Source organism: Taudactylus pleione, unplaced genomic scaffold (assembly GCF_031769625.1).
Source record: "Taudactylus pleione unplaced genomic scaffold, aTauple2 ptg000009l, whole genome shotgun sequence".
NCBI lineage: Eukaryota > Metazoa > Chordata > Amphibia > Anura > Myobatrachidae > Taudactylus > Taudactylus pleione.
In genome coordinates, this window is record NW_028284412.1 from 3,374,622 (window position 1) to 3,396,963 (window position 22,342).

The 22,342-nt window shown below is 42.0% G+C and overlaps 1 protein-coding gene across 4 annotated transcripts in view; it reads left to right on the forward strand.

Annotated features, from left to right (window-relative positions):
• STRBP (spermatid perinuclear RNA binding protein) overlaps nucleotides 1-22,342 on the forward strand; it is a 197,834-nt gene that overhangs the window by 99,117 nt on the left and 76,375 nt on the right. For all 4 annotated transcript variants that reach the window (XM_088466890.1, XM_088466914.1, XM_088466898.1 and 1 more), the window contains exon 4: nucleotides 4,926-5,146. In XM_088466890.1, coding sequence (XP_088323016.1) covers nucleotides 4,926-5,146 — 221 coding nt within the window. The remainder of the gene's footprint in view (nucleotides 1-4,925; nucleotides 5,147-22,342) is intronic.

Below are 22,342 nucleotides of genomic sequence, written 5' to 3' on the forward strand. Positions count from 1 at the left end.
AGGACCAGCGGGAGCGCTCATCACTGGTCATTTCCGACATTAATGTGCCGAATCATGCACGATTCATGAGCTATTGAACGATATCGTTAAGTGGATGTGCGCCTTAACAGAAAAATGTTAGGTCGACGCGTCACATGTCAACAGAACATCCATGGGACGTTCTGAATTTCCACATTTTGTACCACACTCGCCTACAATTAGATAATCTGCATCTGAGAGTGTATACCGGCATATTTATCACATGAATGTATGATCTTCGATTAAATTTTCCGGATTCATGTCTTGTATCTGGCGTTACCCAGGGTGGTGACACCCAGTGTGGCACTTACCCCTTGCATGAGTGAGTGGCGTGGCCTTGTAACCAAAAGACCATGCCCTCTGGTATGTACCGTTTTGAGGGAGTGACCACGTGTCACCCCCCTGCTTTTGTCATGCTGGGGGCTTGCCCAGAGCTCCAGGAGCTGCTATGAAGCCCCAGCCTCTCCAAGCACAGTGTGGATGATGCGCACATCATCCATCACTGCTGTGGCGCTGTTCAGTGATACATCCGGGGGGGAAGGGGGTGACACCGAAATAGCAGAGCAGCTCTGCTATTTTGGTGTCACCCGGTGCGGCCTGCATCCCCCCTAGTGACGCCACTGCTCTGAGGCTTTGAGTGGTGTTTATAAGAACTGGTGTACATCTAAAATGTACCATAACCCATGGCAACCAATCAGCTTTGTTAGATTTAATTTTTATTGAGAAGTTTACAACATGACAGCATACATCCGGTTACTATGGGTTACAGCACATTTTTGTTGAGCACAGGTGTTCATAAATGTCACACACAAATCTTGTAAGTAACAACATTTACAGATGTGAATTCAGGAAACTATTTTTATTTTAGTGGTGTATGAAAATATTGTTTGCCTGCATAGGTCGATGAAAGTGTCACCCAGAACAATGAGAACGGAGACACTGTTAGGTGGAACACAGTATGCCGACATGCTAATAATACGATTGTAAAGAATTTTATCAGTGTCTGCCTTACAATGTCATATATGATGCTTTACCATCATGTTTAAAGTTCTAAATCCCATTATTAACATGTCGGTATGCCGGGGAACACAAACCGAATCCAGATACTGTAGTGCTAAAAAATGTTACATGCAGTCTTTATTTTTCTGTATAACAAGCCACTACCCACAAGATAGAAAACCAATTAGCTGGTCGGGAATGTTAGAAGCTAGTTTAGAGCTGCATATATTCCTTTCTATACAGTTTAAGGGCAGCGCCACAGCAGCATCTATTTATTTCAAATCAGGATCATTTAAATGAATAAAACAGAGAGGACATCACATGACACTTTAATCACTCAAGCAGTGTGCGAAACGGCGATTGCTGCACTTTGGATACGTACTGAAAGCGCACATGAAAACCGCTGTCTAATTGAAACATATTTCTGAGACATATTTGAACAGGTCCTGTCACACAATGTTTTTAAGTGCTCATTATACGCGGCTTATCGTAAAATCACTGCGCTTTTCTGGCTCTTCTGAAGCTGGAAAATCGTGAAGGATATGCCAGTGAGACCAAACTACTAAAAATCTTCATTGTTTCCAAGAAAACAAACACATATGTGTGTGTGTGTGTGTGTGTGTGTGTGTGTGTGTGTATGTATGTATGTATGTATATATATATATATATATATATATATATATATAAATAATACAGTCAGGTGCATAAATATTGGGACATTGACAGCATTTTCATGTTTTGGCCTCTATTCACCACCACAATGGCTTTGAAATGAATCAAACAAGATGTGCTTTAACTGCAGACTTTCAGATTTCATTTGAGGGTAATTGCATCCAAATCAGGTGAACGGTGTAAGACTTAGAGAGATAGCAAAAACATTAGGTGTGGCCAAATCAACTGTTTGGAACATTCTTAAAAAGAAAGAACGCACCGGAGAGCTCAGCAACACCAAAAGACCCGGAAGACAACTGTGGTGGATGACAGAACAATTTTTTCCCTGCTGAAGAAAAACCCCTTCACAACAGTTGGCCAAATCAAGAACACTCTCCAGGAGGTAGGTGTATATGTGTCAGTGTCAACAATCAAGAGAAGACTTCACAAGAGTGAATATAGAGGGTTCACCACAAGATGTAAACCATTGGTGAGCCTCAAAAACAGGAAGACCAGATTAGAGTTTGTCAAACAACATCTAAAAATGCCATTACAGTTCTGGAACAACATCCTATGGACAGATGAGACAAAGATCAACTTGTATCAGAGTGATGGGAAGAGAAGAGTATGGAGAAGGAAAGGAACTGCTCATGATCCAAAACATACCACCTCATCAGTGAAGCATGGTGGTGGTAGTGTCATGGTGTGGGCATGTATGGCTGCCAATGGAACTGGTTCCCTTGTATTTATTGATGATGTGACTGCTGACAAAAGCAGCAGAATGAATTCTGAAGTGTTTCGGGCAATATTATGTGCTCATATTCAGTCAAATGCTTCAGAACTCATTGGACGGCGCTTCACAGTGCAGATGGACAATGACCCGAAGCATACTGCAGAAGCAACCAAAGAGTTTTTTAAGACTAAAAAGTGGAATGTTATGCAATGGCCAAGTCAATCCCCTGACCTGCATCCGATTGAGCATGCATTTCATTTGATGAAGACAAAACTGAAGGGAAAATGCCCCAGGAACAAGCAGGAACTGAAGACATTTGCAGTAGAGGCCCGGCAGAGCATTACCAGGGATGCAACAAAATATTAAAAAGTGAAAGTTAGATTTAGGATTGTTTAGTTTGTCCCATTACTTTTGACCCCTTAAAAAGTGGGAGGCACATATAGAAACCGTTGTAATTCCTACACCGTTCACCTGATTTGGATGTAATTAACCTCAAATTAGATCTGAAAGTCTGCAGTTAAAGCACATCTTGTTTGTTTCATTTCAAAGCCATTGTGGTGGTGAACAGAGGACAAAATATGGAAATTCTGTCAATGTCCCAATATTTATGCACCTGACTATATATATATATATATATATATATATATATTATATTATATTATATAATATATATATAATCTATATCATGCTATATGCCATTAAAGAGCAAACATTAATCTTGTGTCATCTGAATGCAAATCACACACACATAAGCCCTGGAAAAAAAAAAAAAAAAGAATCTCCATCTTGAATCAATCCTGAATACATAGTAGAACGTCAGATAACTGCAGCCTTCCCTATGTGAATAGCATTAAACCTTGTTGAAATTCCCCTGCAGTTGCGTCTGCTGAGCCTTTCTACTACATTATCCTGTTTTTCACAAAGAAATATATAGACTTTGGCTGGGCTGTCCTAGATTAAACCTCAGATTCTAAAGAACTTTTAATGTCATTGTTTTGACCCCTAGGTGAGATTTTCTTTTCCACGGTTTGCAGTGCATCATGTGCTGAGAGAGGAGGAAATAGTTGACCTGCTTTTTAGTGATATGATAGTGGCAAGTAAAAATGTTATGTTGAGGATAACCAATCTGCTCACAGTCACAGCATTGGAACACTGCACCCTCCTTTTTTGTATAGGAAATGTAATAAAGGCTCAAACCACACTTTAATATATTGTGGATTAAATGATAGACACAGTTACGATTTAATACCGTAGGGACAGTGTAACCAGACGCACAAAAAATGTTCCCATACAGGCTGTGGTGGCCATGCCAACGGAAAAGGAATCTGGGCGTTCAGTGATAATATGAAACTATCTGCACCCTCTCGTTCTTCTCGCTTTGTTCTGCTGTTTTGCACAATGCCTGTGTATTGACCTACTGAAAGCTCCAAACAATTTATAGCCTGTGCCCTATTATAAAAGTGCATTCCGAGCAAGGGTATAAGGACATCTGTCTCAAATACCGTGCGATAGAAAATGCGGTGCATCCACTACAGGACCTATAAAATGATGCGCACAGCACATTTTATACCCAGCTCAATGTCAGCACACAGAAAAGTACTTTGCTAGACTTTTTAACAGGTTTTGTTCCATTCATTTCATCTTTGCAAATAATGCTTAAACATTATTTGTAAGATAGTGAAGGGAAAATACAAAGAGGGCTGAAATTAGAGGACGTGTTCCCTAAATGTTTAAGTAAAACCTTTCCATAAAAATACAAACATATTGAGTGAAAGTAAGTTCTCTATGCGCTTCATGGAAATGGATTCAAAATGACCTGGAAGATGAAGATGCCTGTAGTGTAGAGGAAGCGATGGAGTTGTCAGAGGTGCATCTACTACAAGTATTTTGATAAAATTAATTTAAAAAAAAGGACTTTTGTGAATTGTATACAGATGTGTCCACATACATCTAGGCTTACGCGTTATACAGCCCTTCTAGTCGCACCATGGCGTGATGTGACTCAGTAGCGTTGAGCGTCTTTTCGCGTGACTATTTCCCTTAAAAGGCGTTTATTCACAAATGCGAATAGGACGCACAAGCAGCTTACGCTGATTAAAATGATATGCAGCATGCCTATATTCTGTGTGCTGCTGCGGGTGTATCTGCATGTGAAATGCTACGTGTCACAGCCACTGACACCGTAACATAGCATTTTACATGCAGATACAGCCACAGTCGCAAACTGAATATAGTGCATCCTATTTGCATTGCTTTGCGAATAAGATACTTTTTATGGCAAAAAGTGACACAAAAAGACGCTCAACGGTACCGTGCTACACAGTGCTCACAAGTTATGTGTAACGCGACTTATAGTGCACGGAGGATAGTATGTATATGGACACATATATAATTATACTTTAGTGTACACCTTTTAAATCAAAGCTTTAGTTTGTTCTGTTTAGCAGCAGTGGGGTTAATTTATTAGTGCTATTTTTTTGGTCACATTTGTTTCATGTTTTGTTTTGTTTTTTCATTATTACAGCGATCCATCCGGTCATTTGCTAATGATGATCGCCATGTTATGGCAAAGCACTCCACGATATACCCATCTCCAGAGGAGCTGGAAGCCGTCCAGACCATGGTGTCTACAGTGGAATGTGCCCTAAAGCATGTATCAGATTGGATGGACGAGCACCATGAATGTGACACAGCAGAGGAAGACCTTCCTCTACCTAAACAAGAGGACCAGGACGAAAGTTCCAAGTAAGACGTTATTGATGGTGGTTAGCTTTTATAGCCCACACATGCAGTTGCAAGCTTGCTATAGTCACAAAAGCGAAGTTTATGACAATAAATCAAGCAACTATTAAATCCTGTTACGGGGAAGATCCCACTGGCTTGGAATCAAATGTTGCACAGAAACAAAATTGGAACAGTGGTTTCAATCTCTTTATGTTGCATTCAAGGTCTCTGATACTTGTTCATTTTGTGTGCTGATATACAGAAGTTTCTTTAATTTTGACAGTGCTTATTGTGTTCGAACAAAAATCTAAAAGGACGTATACAACTTCAAGCAGATAAAGTAGTAATACCCTAGGACCGGGTTTCCAAACTCCAGTCCTCAAGAAACCTTATAGGCTTCCATACATCAGCAATTGATTGCAGCAATTCTGCAATTTGCAATCGATTGTGTATAAAAATCTATCCCTTTTTCAATCGATTGCAGAATTGCCACAAGATTTTTATACAGAATCGATTGCAAATTGCAGAATTGCTGCAATCAATTGCTGATGTATGGGGGCCTATACAGTATGTATGCTCCTAGCTAGTGCACAGGTGTATTAATTACTGACTGACACATTTTTTTATTTAAATTATTTAATTAAGTTTAAAAAGTGCTTTTTAAAATATATTTAAATATTTTATTAAAAAAATATATACCATGGGGATGATTTGCATCCCCCCCAGTGGCAATAACAATCCCCACTCCCCTAGTTATAATAGGTACCTGTGGCAGAGCCCCCACCCCCTCACCCTTGGGGACAATGGATGCCCAAATTAGTCCCCTCCCCCCCTCCCCCTTTTGTGTCACTATATATACCCCCAGCCAAAATTATATTTTAATGGCTTGCATAGCCCCACCACTGCCCCCCCAGGACCAAAAGATGCCCCCCGTTACCCCCTTCTCCCCCTTGTGACCTAGGCCCACTGCCTCACATTTGCAGAGCATGGGACAGGGGGGACTGATCATCAGTAGCCCCTGCTGCAGCCGATCTCTGAACATGATACTGATCAGCATAATGGTGCTCGCACTTTTCCTATCGGCGCATGCGCCCCAGAGTGCCACCAGAGACCACCGCATAATTTTTGGAGGGTCTTGGTAGGCAGAGGATAGTGCAGAATGGATCTCCTCTGCTAAAACCGGGGGACAGAGCAGGCTGGCGTGGTCGCATGTAATGCAACCTTGTCAGATGAAGCACTTCTGGCTCCGGTTGCATTACATGCGACCACGCCAGTTAAGTGGTTAAAAGATTCACAGATGGTAATAATAATTTAAATAATAAATAAAATAATGAAGCAGCTGATCGTGAAGTGCCTTTGCCTGATCATTCTGGAGACCATAAAGGTCACTGCGAGGAATTAAATTTCCCCCTAAGATCAACTGACATAATATAAACACATATCTGCTTGCTTAGGTGGGGATGTAGTCATAATTCCCGGCTGTGGGGATGCCGGCGCTCAGAATGCTGGCGCCGGAATCCCGACAACAGTCAGAGTCCCGGCATCCAGCAACCTGTCAGTAATTAGTTGGGTTTAGAGGGAGGGTTAGGGTTAGGCACTAGGTGAGGGGGGGGGGGGGTTAATTTTATGCACTATGGAAGTGGGGTTGGATTTAGGCAGCAGAGAGGGAGAGTTAGGGGGAGGTGTAGGGTTGGGATACCTACCGACAGGTATCTGTATCATAACCCTGTCAGGATGCTGGTTTCGGGATCCTGACCGCCATGATCCTGAGCACTGCATCCTGTACCCAACCCACTTAGAAGATAGATTCTTGTCTGTAACTGGGAAAACTGTACATGGTGTACACTGGACATACTAGAAAATAGGAAAAACATTTTTTTTTTTTTATTAAAGGAGTCTAATAGCTTCCCGGCTAATATTCCTCAGCACATGTGGTCAAAATATATGCGTCGGCTTCAACAGTTAGACACTAGGAGCCATATTCAATTAGAGGCAAAGTTTTCGCCTGTCCGACTGTTCGCTTCATTCGCCTGTTTCAGAGGCGAATTTATTCCGTGCTCGTCCCCGCTTTTCGCCTAATTCAATTGCAAAACAGGCGAACACGGAAATAGGCAAATGCGGAACAGGTGAAAAGTACTGAAAGAATTGGGGAAATCAGTCTGTACCCCAGAAAAAGATGCTCTAACATAGGGAATCTATATAGATGTGTACTAATAGCCCTAATAAAACTATTTTGCGTACTTAAGTTGTGTAAATTGCTTGCTATTAGCGTTTTTGTAAAAGTGGTGAAGAATGGCATAAAGCTGTATTTTTTTGGTGAAAATAAGTAGTCCTGTCAAATTTGGGGTGCTTGAAAATGGGTGCTACCATGTTTTTATGTCTCTAAAGTGAACTTTTAAAAAACGTGAAAAATCCACCTGCTGCATGCACCTGCAATCCCAAAAACACCTGACCCATACTTGTGGACCCCCAAGAAGTCTTTTTCGCTACTTTTAATGTTTATCCCCCCACTTTTTAAATTTACACCCCAAAAATGACATGTCTTTTTTGGGGTGTTCTTAGGTTTTAGTTTCTGGTTTTTTTTGCGTATTTGTCCTTTGGGGGGCTGTCCCAAGGGGTCTGAGTTGTTTCCCCACGTTTGCACCCCAAAATAAAGATTTTGCATTTCTTTTCACCAGCTATTGATTGGTGAATCATTTTTGGAGAATCGTTTCCACTTAGGCGAAATTGTCCTGGAATTGAATTTGGCTAATTTTTTTTTAGGCAAATTTTTCACACAAAAAACAGGCGAATATGGCTTTTCGCCTCTAATTGAATTCCCCTCTAGAACCCTGTTGCTTCGCAAAAGGGTTATAATTTCTATAATCAGAGTGGTGTTTTGCACAGGACTCAGAATCAGCCCCAGTGTGTCTTGGGTGTCTTTGTTATTGCAGGTAATACATACATTTCTCCAACAAACAATAAATAACCACTTTATTTCCTGCTGCTTTTGCAATGAAGAGTATTCAAATGATTTATTGATTTTGATCATAGAGTAGACAAATGCCTCTTAAGCATTTTAAGTGACAAATGCAAATCATGAGTGGCAGCCCATTGTTCCCAGCGAGGCACTTCCGGACAGCTTACCTGAGAAACTCTGTCACCTGAACACTTTGCATGTTTTTCTGCGTACTTCACTATATACATTTCAATTTTGCTTTGCATGCTTTATACTAGTTTACATCCTCTTCTTTTTTTTTTTCTCTCCCCTCAGGTTTATGTTCACACTTGTTGTTTTACGCTATTTAGTAAAAAGGGGAAACTCCAAAGTGCTTCATATTTCTAAGGATGGGGAAGCTGCTTCTCCCATATTTACTGAGCTTAACATTTCTACAGTCTGTAGTCTCCTATCTTTCCATTGTCAGTCGCCAAAAGTAGCAGAAAAGTGTTTTGGGGTGGTGTGAATATGGTTACAGAATATGGAGTACATTTACCGTTTATTTTATTTCTACCACTGTAGTGTAAATCTGAAATATTATGTTAAAATTCAGTATTTGCCTCTCAAACTTCATAGTACTGAAAGAAAAAATAATACTGAAGCTAATTATTTAAACAAAATAGTATTTTTAAACCAGTAACTGAGATTAGTTCGCTATCTAAATGATCACTCATCTCTTGGCCGGAATGTAATAACAGCATATATTATGGTAGTGAGCAGATGAACATGATGAAAATTTATATTTTCTTAAGTAAAGTGTAGAGTCCCTAACCCTAATGTCAACCCCGCTACTTACTTTCGGGATGCTGGTGCTGGGATTCTGACAGGATTCGGGATTCTGGCGTCTGCCTGGATATTGGCCATATCCCCATATTTGATACTGTGAGGGAAGACCAGTTAATGTCAATGTTTACCACCTCATACAATTTAATTTTAGTCATTCAACTTCTTCAATTTGGAGCGAAAATCTGTTCGCCGCGAAACTTTCACCGATGACGTCATTTTCGCCGATTCCACTTTTCCCCATATATATCATTTGGTCGACTTTTCGCCGGTGCGAAAAGTCAAGGCTTCAGACCCGGCAAAAAAGTATCACCTAAGAATAGGTGGCGAGAAAAAGTGCAGAATTGGGGTTTTGGGGTGCAGACTTCCCAAAACCACCCTGCACTCCTTGGACAGTCTCCTAAAGGTAATCTGTGTCCAAAAATGTTTTACAAGTACCTTAGGAGACCCCAAAAAAGTACTTTCGTTTGGGGGCGAAAAAAAACAAAGGGGACAAACTTAAAAAAGGGGGGGTCCCCAAGTATGCCCCAGGTGTTTTTTTGGATTGCAGGTGGATTTTTTACGTTTTTAATATTTCACATTAGCCACTTTTAAATATGCTATCGCCATTTTCATATACCGCAAATTTGATGGGACTTATTTTGCCAAAAAAAACTTCCTGAATTCTATTCTTCACCACCTTCTTAAACGCAAAACAGCAGCTATTGAGACCGTTTAAAGACCCCACATACCTTTAGCAGGGCTATTCAGGGGTACCCAAACTTAACCCCAATGTCAGAACATCTTTTGGGGGGTGTCAGGCTGATTTCCCCAAAAATGACAGGGCTTTTCGCTGATTACAAATCCGCAGGGTCCTGTTTTCCCCCATTTCAAATTGAATATGGGGAAATGTGGGCACTCGTGCGATACTTTTTCGCACCTAAAACCAGCAATGACGGCGAAAAGTCCGTCCACGGACATTTCGCTCCGAATTGAATACGGGCCTGAGATGCCTATTATACATTCTCTACACTGCACAAATTGTTCAGTTCAGTTTAATCGGAATCCAATTAAATGAACAATATATTTTCGTGACAGTGAGATAAAGCTGGAGAATACGGGGCAACCAATGTAAACTTGAGCAGAACATACACACTCCACAAAAGTAGTGCCTTAGTTGGAATTAAAACCTATGGCCCCAGTACCCTGAGGCAGCATTGCTGCTCACTGTGCACCTAATATATTTTCCTTTCTGTGCATGAATTCTGGTTATATTTGTCCAGCGTTTCTCTCCTGGTTGTGCAGGTTCAGACAGGTTTGAAAGGTCTTTTTCGTTAACTATTGTTTCATGAAAATTTAAGTTTACAGAGCAGGCTCATCAAAAACACTGCTGGGAGTTTGAATCAGGCCTGTCTACATTGCAGAGAAAAGAGACCAGTGCTGGACGAAATGGAACTTTTGTTTGAACCTCTCAGATTGAAGACTCAAAACTAAATATGAACTTTTTGTGCAGTAACTAGAAAGAAAAACTATGGATTGGTACTTTCAGTCTTTAGTGATAGCAGATACATTGCTAGGAACATTTACTTGTTTACCTGTGAGTCTGCATCTGTTTCTGGCCCTTACCTAGCATGGAGCATACAGTGTATATCTATACATGACTGCAACTGTTGTCTTCCACACAACTCCTTCAACAAATTGAGATTATACCAGCAAACACAATGTGCAGCTATTCAGAGCACTGGCGCCACCTTGAAACCAATTGTCTTCAACCCTGCTACATAAAGTGGCCACCAGAATGGCTTTGCAGAATTACTCTTTTGCCACAATTCTTCTTGCAGACTATGGAGGTGTCAGCAGAAATCGGCTACTGGAAGTGCTCTTATGTGTGCAGCTTGAGGTCTAGGCGGTCGCTCAAATCTACATGAATCTGCCACAAAGCTTGCTTGGATACTTTCAAGTATGGTTTCTAGTCTCCTAAGTAGCCCAGATCTCTACGCCATCCTCCCATCTTCTGCTGTTACCGGATCAGAATCGTGAATAATCTGTAGAACATAGGGCCTAATTCAGACCCAGTCGCAAGCGCTGAGCGCTCGCAACCGGGTCGATGGTGGCCCACAGCGTATGCGCACGACGGAGCCGGCTCCACCGTGCGCATGCACGAGACCCGACTAGCGACGGGCAATCCGTCGCTCCGGGTCTTGCACCAAAGGGGGTGAGCTGTCGATGTTGTGTGACAGTTCGCCCCCTTTGGTGGGCGGGCCGGGGGGGTGGCTGCCCAAACGGATGCGTTCCCATGAGAACGCCTGCCGTTTGGGGGCGGCCCCACTGATATCAGTGGAGAGATTCCAGCTCTGTTAGAGCCGAAATCTCTCTGGGGCTTGCGGCCACGAGACCCTACCACAAGGGTCTCGTCACAAGCCCGATGGTCGTGATAGTCTTGACCATCGCGACCATCATCATGGCCGCTCGCTATAGCTGTGGGTGGTCACCCACAGCTATGCGAGCGGCCAAGAGGCCGCACCAAAAAAAAAAAAAGCCGGCCCTGATTCAGAGCGAGCGTCTCTGAATCGGGCCCTTAGAGTGCAAGGGGAGAAAAAATGCCCGTCAGTTAATTTTAGATTATCAATTAATAAAATGAATAGTCATCCCGTATGCATAGATGAGTGGGTGTAGCTTTATGGATTCTTCCCAATCTGCCACTATGCATCCACAGCAGTCCACTCACGTCATTAGCCTACACTCAGGCAACATTAGTAAAGTATGGACCAGTGTATAAAACTTCCAAAAGGTGGGTGACTCCTCTAAGTATGCAAAATAACATTTAAGTAAAAACAACTCTTAGCAGCCACATCTGATGATTAAGAATCAGTGGTCTTGAAGAGTTTAACTAATTTACTGGTTTTATATGTAGAGTCTATAAACTACATTGAAGCTTATGCTACTTTTCGACCAAAATTCCAGGTCCAACCTGGTATTTCGGACCCGGCTCAGACCCTATTTCCACAGGATCAGTCCTGCAAAGCCTGTGGTTGTCATTAAAAATCGCTTTTTTCAGGATTACAAAGATGAGGTCACGCAAGGGAAGGAAAGGGAGGGGTGGGGACAGCTCACAACATTGCAACAATGATGGCTGGCGAATAACCACGATATAGCCTGGAGTTCCTGACTCTTTGCAGCCTTCTGCTGTTTGATGCAGCCACTGAGAGCATGATGCAGCTTATGACACTATGCTATCTATTGCAATGTTATTTCATGAGGAGGCTTCTCCTCACCGGACTTCAATGTGCCCAGCATCCAGCTCTCTTTCTCCATCTCTCCAAAACAGCCTCTCCGATCGTGGATGTGTGTCCTCTCATGGTCTCAGGCTGATGACATCACCAGCCAGCCTCCAGGAAGGACCAAAATGTGACTTTTGCAGTTACCCGGGTCAGATAACACGCGTAGGACCTGTTTCCACCGCATCGTTACCGGGTCTTTCCCGTGTAAAACCCTGCTCAAGACCCAGGAAGGAATGTCATAATTAGCAGGCTGCCCATCTCCAAGTCAGTCCTGAAACAGAGCTCCAAAGCATAAAGGCAGTTCTGTGTAGATTAGGTCCGCTTTATTTGTTTCCCGTCGCCTCTGAGTCTCTTCCCTATCCCAACATTGTTGGCTTAAGTTGTAACCAACTTATTATTTTTTTTTTCTTAGAGTTACTGTCTGACCAATTGTTGAGATGTGTAGGCAGAAAGGGAAATGTTCTTATTGCAAGGCCTCCATTTTGTTGCCCATGAGCACATCTGTTTTATAAAGAATATGACGATAAATCCTGGCAAACCTGAAGCTACCATGTGAAAGTTGACCTAACCTTTACAAATTAGCCTTCTTTACTGAGAAAGCATGTATCAGGACCAGTGATTAAATCCCCTTTAACCTGAACTGGAGTTGGAATTCTAAAATACCTGTTTATTGCTATTCACGTGTTGGGATTTAGTTTTAAGTCCGCCAAACTGTTGACTTCCAAAAGAAGATTTTTAGAATCTTCCTTGGTAGCCGGAGACTTATGTGTTCAGGGGACATACTGTAACTGTTCAGTAGGGCTTGATGCAGAGTTAAACGCAACTGCGCATTCTCCCAAGCCGTACATGCGCAACTAAAGGGATGCTGAGTTAGACACATCTCCTTCTGTGGCCAAAGAGTGGGTAACTGGTCATTTGTATGTTATGCTAGGGTGTGTCGGTGTAACTGCATGCTATGCGGATTTGAGCATATGCAAAGATGCACCTGTTTTCAGACAGATCTCTGGCACCAGCGATGGGTCTGGTGCATATGGTATGAGTATCTATAGCATGAGGTGCCATTTTCTCTTAAACTCCACAGGGGTTTAATTCCATCAAATTTTGCCCTTCTTGAGCTTGGGTATGATAAGTGAGACTTTATGTATGGGTGGTCGGTGAAGTTCTCAGGCTAGGCAGCCATTCAGTGCTAAGACAAACCATTCCCTTTCCATTACATTTTTATTTTTACAGGAGAATAGAGTGATCTCTGACTGCCATGCAAAGGCGCTGCAGCATTGCACACTGTGTATGCCACCTTGAAATCAATAATTGTTGAGAATACAGAATTTCCTACATTCCCATTTAGAATAGAACAGAGGAGAGATGTTCACGTGTCTAATCTGAGTTTTTTTTTCTCTAATATGCACGTGGGTTCTTACCACTTTGTGCATTGTAGTTTTCTGAACATGTTCTAAAGGTGAAGCATAGTCCATTAGAAAACCGACAACAAACATTTTTTTTTTAAATTGTATGTCTTACGCATAAGAGTATAGTCACTGACATTTTATTTACAGCTTGTATTAACCTCGGATCTATTGAAGATAGGAAGAAACAAACATTTGTCTTCTGCAGTTTTTATCCATCCTGAAGAAAATATTAACTGCAGCAAAACATGTTTCTGATTAAATAACATGGTACAACTTGTGCTTAGTGACACAAATACATTTTGACAATATTGATACCATTATTATCATAAATGCTGATGAAAGAAAACCAATTAAAAAATTACCAGTGCTCTTCTGTTTCTTGCAGTGTTGCCAAATTAGATAAATCCAATCTTCATCTTGACAAGGTTCTCATTTATCAAACCATCTCGATAAATTCATATAACCTTGAATTGAACCCTTTAAACTTGCCTCTGGATGCATAATTTTTCAATATTATGGCTTTCACCAAATAAAATTTATGAAAAATTGTACTTTGTATGCATAAAGCATTAATAATAATAAAAACTTTTTTTTTTTTTTTTGCTTTTTAATGTTCTTTCGACAAGTACAGATGTGTCCTTATACATCTTTGCTTCAGTCACTCTAAAAGGCCCCATTCGGCTCACCAGGTCCCGTGATCGATAACGATTGTAAAAATCGTTCATATTTTTGACACGTTGGGCATGCATTGATGCGCGTTCCCGCATGTCAGATAACGATATCTGACATCGACTGTTTGCAGTAAGATTTGGACGATTTCATTCATTTTAATACTGTCAGAAATCATTCATCGTTCACAAAATCGTTCAAATCGTTGATGAAATCGTTCATCGTTATCGTTCAACGAAATCGATGATCTGACAATTCTGACCGTGTATATGCACCATAAGTCGTGAAGTGACGATAGGACGCATCAGCAGATTGATTAATTTGATATGTGACACTTGTATATCTGTGTACGATATAGTTTCTGAATCTACAATTTAGCTGCCGCAGCTTTTTTCATTTGAAGTTCCATTGTGGTTCATTTACAGACTCTGGCGCACACAGATATACAGGTGTCACTTATCAAATTAATCAATCTGCTGGTGTGTGATGGTTGCATCGTATTGTGACACACGCATTTTCGATGAAAAAGATGCAATAAAGATGCCCGGCACTAGTAGAGTCTCACAGGACCTGGCGGCTAACTCACGCCAAGCAAGTCGCGCTGGGTGGTGTTTTGAGGCCAGATGTATAATGACACATCTGTATTTGGGCACCTTAAGTCCTCAAACTCCCGCTTGTCTTCAATTTTGAATTGGGTGGGGTTAAAAAAAAAAAAAAAAAAAGCTTTAGCCAATCAGATCATTGGTCTGTTCATAGCAGCGGGAGATGTGTGTGCTGATCTTGTGGGATGCAGCAACTTATCCACAGAGCAGACAGCGTAACAGAGTGGAAATGCTCATAATGACATCACAGGCATAACATGGCTTGTTTTTAATTGCACCATTAAAATTAGCACTCTTGTATTATCCATGGTGAGCACAGCCGTTGATGCATAGTGGAAGGAGAATGGTCTCCAACAACATCAACAAGTAGGGATGTGCAACTCCTGCCTTAATTGATGCAGAAAGTTCATGCAGTCAACTTTTTTCTTCTTTTTTCTCCCTCCCCCTTTTGCAATAAAACTTAAATAATATCTTACAAATTGGATTACACTGTTTTACAAATAGAACATATTGCTCTTCTATTACTAAATGGAAGTCATTTGTGCTATTGTAGCCCGCCACTGAATGATGCAGACCACTAAGGTAGTCTACTGTGCCATGGTGAGGCTAAATCATAGCAGTATATAGCATGGAACAAGTTTTGCTTTAAAAGAAAAAAATAGCTTGGTACCTCTTACTGACGTGTTTGCCAGATTGGCTACAAGTTTTTGTTCGGCGGTACATTTTATCCAAAAAGCAATTAGCTGAGCTTTGCAGTCCTCACGGTTGCAGGAATGGCTAAAAGCACAGTTCGCGTAATGTGCTCTTCAAATATTTGAACTGTTTAATGCCAGTGAAGGAGGCTTGATATAAAGGTTGATTGGATGCCTATATCACAGCGAGACTTTGCTCTTGTTTAGTGTTTGTAGAGAAATTTGAAAGCAAGATTACACTTCACTGATCTCGGTGTCAGATTCTCAAGATGGACTAACATTTTTGGATGGGTGCCACGTGTTCGCGTTCCAAATGCCACATTGGAAAAGTTGTTCGGGAACCTAAGGACTTTGATAATCAATCTCTTAAGCTCTTCTCAGGTCAAGTGAAATAGAACTGCGGAGGTTCAGTTTCTCCAAAGAAGTATTTTATCTAGTGGAAAATCAGCGCATATATCCCATGTCCCACTATGACTGAGAGATGTTAGAGAATGGCAAACCTAGACTTTCCATCACTTTATAACAGAAAAATGCTGTCTATCTATAACTAGCAGGTGCATTTTCTTTTTAATAATAACTCCTGGGACTGCCAGAGAAGTAACATATTAGTTTAACCTCTTGAAGGACAGGTCAGCAACATCAGTTTCTTTGTTGACCCCATTGCTGATTAGAAAAGTAAAACATTGTTCTTCTCCACATGGTTCAGCTTGTATTAATTGAGTACAGGTTGAGTCTCCCATATCCAAAATGCTTGGGACCAGGGGTATTTTGGAATAATTGCATACCATAATGAAATATCTTGGGAATGGGGCCCAAATATACACACAGAATGCATTTGTGTTATATACACCTTATACACACAGCTGCAGGTAATTTTATACAATATTTTCAATAATTTTGTGGCTCAAGCAAAGTTTGTGTACAGAAGTGAAATTCATTTATGTTTCATATACACCTTATACAGACAGCCTGAAGGTAATTTTATACAATAGTTTTTAATAATTTGTGCCTTAGACAAAGTTTGTGTACATTGAATCATCAAAAATCAAAGGTTTCATTATCTCAGTCATGCCAAATAATTTCGTATTTCGGAATATTTGGATATGGGAGACTCAACCTGTATTGCAACTACAGTGGCAATAATTTGTATGCCTAATGGGGAAATGTATATAGTATATATTAAACAATGAAATATGAGTGTGAGTAATGAGCAAACAATAGTTTGAAAAATAATGAAATTGTTTTTTGATGAAAAGTCTCTAAATAGTTATAATTTCTGTCCATCTATTTAAGATATAAATGTGATGATCACGTTGGTTGAATATACTGGCTCATATTTAGTATTTTGTTTCATCAATTCAATCAATTAACAAAGTTTTCACTCGCTTGTATGGCTTTTGGGACTTTCTCTTAATACAGTTGGTCCCAAACTAGGTGCCACGGGTTGGTGGTCCAGAAACATTGGACCAAATTATTTATGGTCATTGTAATAGGCTAAACCAGTGTTGAACAAGCAGAAGCACAACCCTGTCCAACACCACATAACAGAAACAAAGCGTGACATATAATAATAATAATAATAATTTTATTTATATATTGCTTTTCTCCACTCAGTCGCTTTGACACAAAGCAAAGGGGTTTAGTATTACAGAAAGAAGAAAACAATCCGAAAATAGTCAACATAATGGGTACGATGGATATAATGCAGGGTTGGTGGAGCTATTTGGGTAATAACTACCACGGGTTATATATCCCACTCATGAAGGGTTCCAGGCGGAGCTGCCATTTTTTGTGCGCTTCATAGGTAACGCTTAGGAGAGATAACACAAAATGGGAAAGTGGCAGTGTGCTAAATCTAAGAGCAGGGACCTTACCTATCAAGCAGATCCAAGTTTTTTTCATCCTATCCACGGGCGTACCAGGTGAGACAGCCATCATGGGTGCACTACAAAGGTTACAGTAGGTGAGATCCCATACAAAGAACAAATATGGGTCACTGAAACAAGTGGTGTGATATGCATTGCATGAATAGATCCACAAGTTGCTCATCCTGCCCATGTCAGCACCATCTGAGCCAGCCATTTTGGGTGCACTGCATAGGTTACATCTGGCAGGATGTGCAACTTGTAGAAGAAGTATAACACCCAGGTGGGATGGCAAAAATTGCAGTATTGGGTGACAGCATTATAACATCTATGTGAAGGTTAATCTAAACTTAAGAGGAAAAGACAAAGAATATAGCAAAATTGCTCCAAGCATATAAGCACAATTTACTTCATTTAATATTTTTTTTTAAACTTTGTAAACCATTATAATGTGTTTGCTGTCATTTTTGCAATCTTAATTTATTGGCAGGGACAAGAGATTTTTTTTCAAATGTTGCCTTCGGGTCATTCCTTGCCAAATCATCACACAAAATGTAACTTTCATATGTAAAATTGTTGCCTACAGTGATACACATTGTTCATGCTACAGGGTTGCAAACATGACAAAAAGTATAATGGCGCATACACACGGTCAGATTTTTCTTCAGATCTGAACGATAACGATTTAAAAAATATTTCAATCGTTAATATCTGAAGGAAAATCTGACATATCTGACATGCCTGAACGATGGACGATGAACGATGCGCGTTCCCGATGGTCAGATAACGATATCTGACATCTGATGTGTTTGCAGTCAGACTTGGACGATTCCATTCATTTTAATGCAGTCAAAAACCGTTCAAGTCTTTGGTAAAGTCGTTCAAATCGTTCAATCGTTCATCTGACAAATTTGACCGTGTGTATGCTCCATTAATTTTGTGCTTGGCAGGTCAATTAAAACAAATTGTAACTTTGCTTCTAATTCTGGTAGAACTTTCAAGTTGGTCTTCTTTTGAAGCTAAGGGACCAAAGTTTTCATAATAAATAGGTTTATATGTAAATATTGACTTTTACATTTCAAGGTCACATGATGTGACCTTTGACCTTGAGTATCTAAAAAAGTATTTCATTTTTTGTACGTAAAGTATGTTATACACTTAAATACAAACTCTCTTTGGTATAAGTTTCATTTTGAGAAGCCTTTGAGAACAGGAGTAAAATAAATATTAAGCACTGTAGTTGAACCCTTCTTGCACTAACCACGCAACTGGCAAGTTCACACTTGTAATGTCTATTTCTGTGTTCTAGGGATGGTCATCAGTGGTTTTCCATCGATGATAACCATTGATGGTACAGTAACAATCTATAGTGAACCATCGATATTTTACACCTCTTGATGGCCACCGCTGCCTGGCGTCTGGCAAGCCGCAGGCTGTTCAAAAAATGGGGCAGGGCTTAGCGACAGCCAGGGGGCAAGGCTAAGCTCTGTGTAATGAGCAGAAAAAAAACCCATCTGGTTCCACTTTTGCATCGATGGCAGAAAAGAATTGGCTCTCTGCCATCGATGGCAAAACCATTAACCATCGGTAGTAAGTCATCGATATTTGTAAACTATTAATGGTTGATGGCCATCCCTTCTGTGTTCTTCTCAGTCTGGTTGCAGCTTCTGCATTGAGAACTAGTGATAGAAGGGATTTAGACAGTTTACCAGTTTATCAGTGAATAGTGGTAGTTTGATCAAGAGCATGACAAATGGATAAGAAGTACATTAAGACTCAGTGCTGCAACCCATTTGATATTAAAGGACACCGCAGCAGTAGAAAACAATTATCAGGCACAGGTTCTTCAGCTGGAATTTTGAATATTTCCCTTTTTTATAACTCTTGCAATTTTTATAGCTTTCCTTTTTGCAATAATTTTCTTCTTTCATTCTTTTCCTCCTTACGGGCTATTTCACATGCTGGTTTTGACCGGGTGGCAAAAAGCCGCCCGATATTTAACCGGCTGTGAAATATAGTAGTGCAGGGAAAGGGCAGGCTCCTTTCACACGGCACGGTCACCGTGATATAGCCGGAAAAAACTACTGTGCAGGAATGTGCCGTGCCGTGGCCGTGCCTCCCTGCACCCCAGTAGTGTGAAGGAAACAATGTTTCCTTTCACACACGCTGGCTTATGCCGGCCGGGCTTGTGCAGCTGCTGCTGCGCATGCCCAATAGGAAAAAAAAACCCTCACATAAAAAGCGACTCAAAGCCGCTGCTTATGAAAGGCACTGAATGCCTGACAGAAGCCGTCCGGTTCTTGCCTGGCCGGCCAAAACCGGCATGTGTGAAATAGCCCTATAGGTGATGCACCCACATTGCTCAAACTTTCATTTAATGACTGCAAAGCTGATTCAGTCCTGCATGTTGCCACTTCTGTGTTACTTTCCTCATCAATTGTTGTGCTTGGTCCTTCCACAGCAGTTAAAGAATCCCTTTTAATTTGTTTCCTACAGTTATCACAAGTCATTTGATTACTACTGACATGTGGCTGTATGTTAATCATCCATGGTAGCATCTTCCTTATTTTCTACTGCTGCTATGTCCTTTAATATCAAATGGGTTGCAGCACTGAGGACCTCATTCAGAGTCGGTCGTTGCGGCCGCACGGTCGTAAGGGAAAAGGGGCCGGATATGCAAATGATGCACTCGCAAGTTGCGTCCTTAAGATCGGATCGTTAGCTGGCCGACCAAGGGGAGGATGCGGCCGTAAGACAAAAAATACACCCCCTTCTCGTACGCATTACACGTCATCTCCGGCCATATAAGGATTAATCGAGACCATTGGTAACCATCGGAACTGGTCGTAGAGCTTAAGGTTGACCATACATTCTCTTAAGCACTACGATCAGGTCAGTGTACAAACCACCCATGTCACGTGTGCCATGACACTACTTTGTTAATTATGCACTCCCATAAAACGCCGTTCGCATAACTAGGCACGCCTGCGTTCGGATCTCCACTCCCCCGTTTTCAAGCACCTTCCCCTGTTACCACCCACAAACGCCTCATTCTGTCACTCAAACTACCGACCTGGCTGTGTTCAAGGAGAGAGAAATTTCTGATTGTAGCAGCTAGTTTGCGCACGCGCATTGCGAACTTTACGCATGCGCAGTTTAGCGAACATCGGTGGCGTACGACCGTGCGGCCGCAACGACCGACTCTGAATGAGGTCCTGAGTCCTAATGTACTTCATTTGTCACACTCTTGATCAAACTACCACTATTCACTAATAAACTGTATTTGAAAAACCAGAGGTTCCAAAACGCAGTCCTCAAGGCACCCCAACAGTTCAGGTTTTAGAGATGGTTGAGCACAAGTGGTTAAATCAAACTGACTGAGGTACTAATTAAGTAACCTGTGGTCAAGCATGGATATCCTTAAAACCTGGACTGCTAGGGTGCCCTGAGGACTGAGCTTGGGAACCTCTGAGATAAACAGTCTTACGCCTTCGTATCATACTTGCCTACTCTCCCGAAATGGCTGAGAGCCTCTAGAAAATCGTGTGGTGCTCCTGGCCCCCCTGGAAAATCAGGCAAGGCTCGCGGCATCATTGCCCTTCCCTCTGCTTCACAATGCCGGTAATCTCGGCATTGAGTACCGGTGGCGGAGCCAAAATGTTGCGATAGTGTGGTCACGCCCCCGCTCCACTTCTAATGCCGGCTAATATCCCGCGCCACGCCCCCTATGCCGCGCCACGCCCCACGTTATGCTGACCTGGCTGCCCCCTTCCGGAGGCAAGCATGTCTTGTACCACTAGTTCTCAATGCAGAAGCTGCAGCCAGAATGAGTGGTGGAAACCATCGATGGTTCACAATAGATTATTATTGTACCATTGATGGCACCATTGATGGTGACCATCGATGAAAACCCAGCGATGACCATCCCTAGAACACAGAAAAGAGACACTACAAGACAAGTCTGAACTTGCCAGATGCATAATTAGTGCAAGAAGGGTTCTAATGCTGTACTTAATATTTTTTTTACTCCTGTCCCCAAAGGCTTCCCAAATTGAAATTTATGCCAGAGAGATTGCATTTAAGTGTATAACATACTTAATGTTCAAAAAAATTAAACATACTTTTTTTTTTTAGATATTCAAGGTCAAAGGTCACATCATGTGACCTTGAAATGTAAAAGTCAATATTTAAATATAAACCTATTTTCTACTTCAGGGTCCATAGGGTATCCACAGGATACCTTGGGGTATAGGCGATGGCGGCAGACATCCAGGCACCACAGAGTTAAATTTTCAGGCTCCCAGGATGCACTGGTGTCCCTCTCCTATACCCCGCCCCCGAGCCTCAGGCCACTCAGTTTTCGTAGGTGCCTGGCCGGACCAGTCGCACCGTACAGAGGGGGGTCTTTTTAAGGCCCCTGAATATTTCTTCGCAGCTGTGGCTGCACAACTAGAGTGCTCCAGCATAGGACAGTCAGTATTAATGTCCATGCTGTCACTCCTACACCCCGCCGGTACCAGAACACCGGTACCGATCCGGGGATGCTGGTAGGTAGCTGGGGTCACAGCTAGCGGTGATCCCCGGCTACCTGGACTGTGGCCGGATGCACGGGGAACAAGGTAAGCGGCGGGGTCCCGCGGTGGGCACCCGCCGGTAACACAGTCCTGTTTGGTCCCCAGGCAGGGGGCTCCTTGGGGACCGGCTGCGCGTGGGGCCAGGTACTGATCCTGCGCCTTCCACTAGGCCACCAGGGACAGCGGGCCGCAGCATGTGCGGTACAGCGCGGCGTCCCAGGGGTTAATAGCACGCCAGGGGAGAACGCCTTCCCTGTCTCACAGCCGGCGTCTCCCCCGCTGCACAGTGCCATTCCACAGCGGTCTGAGCGGGCTGTGTCAGCGCTCCTCCCCCGGGCCCTGCCTTCTCTCTGCTCCTCGGTGGCCATTTTCTCACTACATGTGCTGGG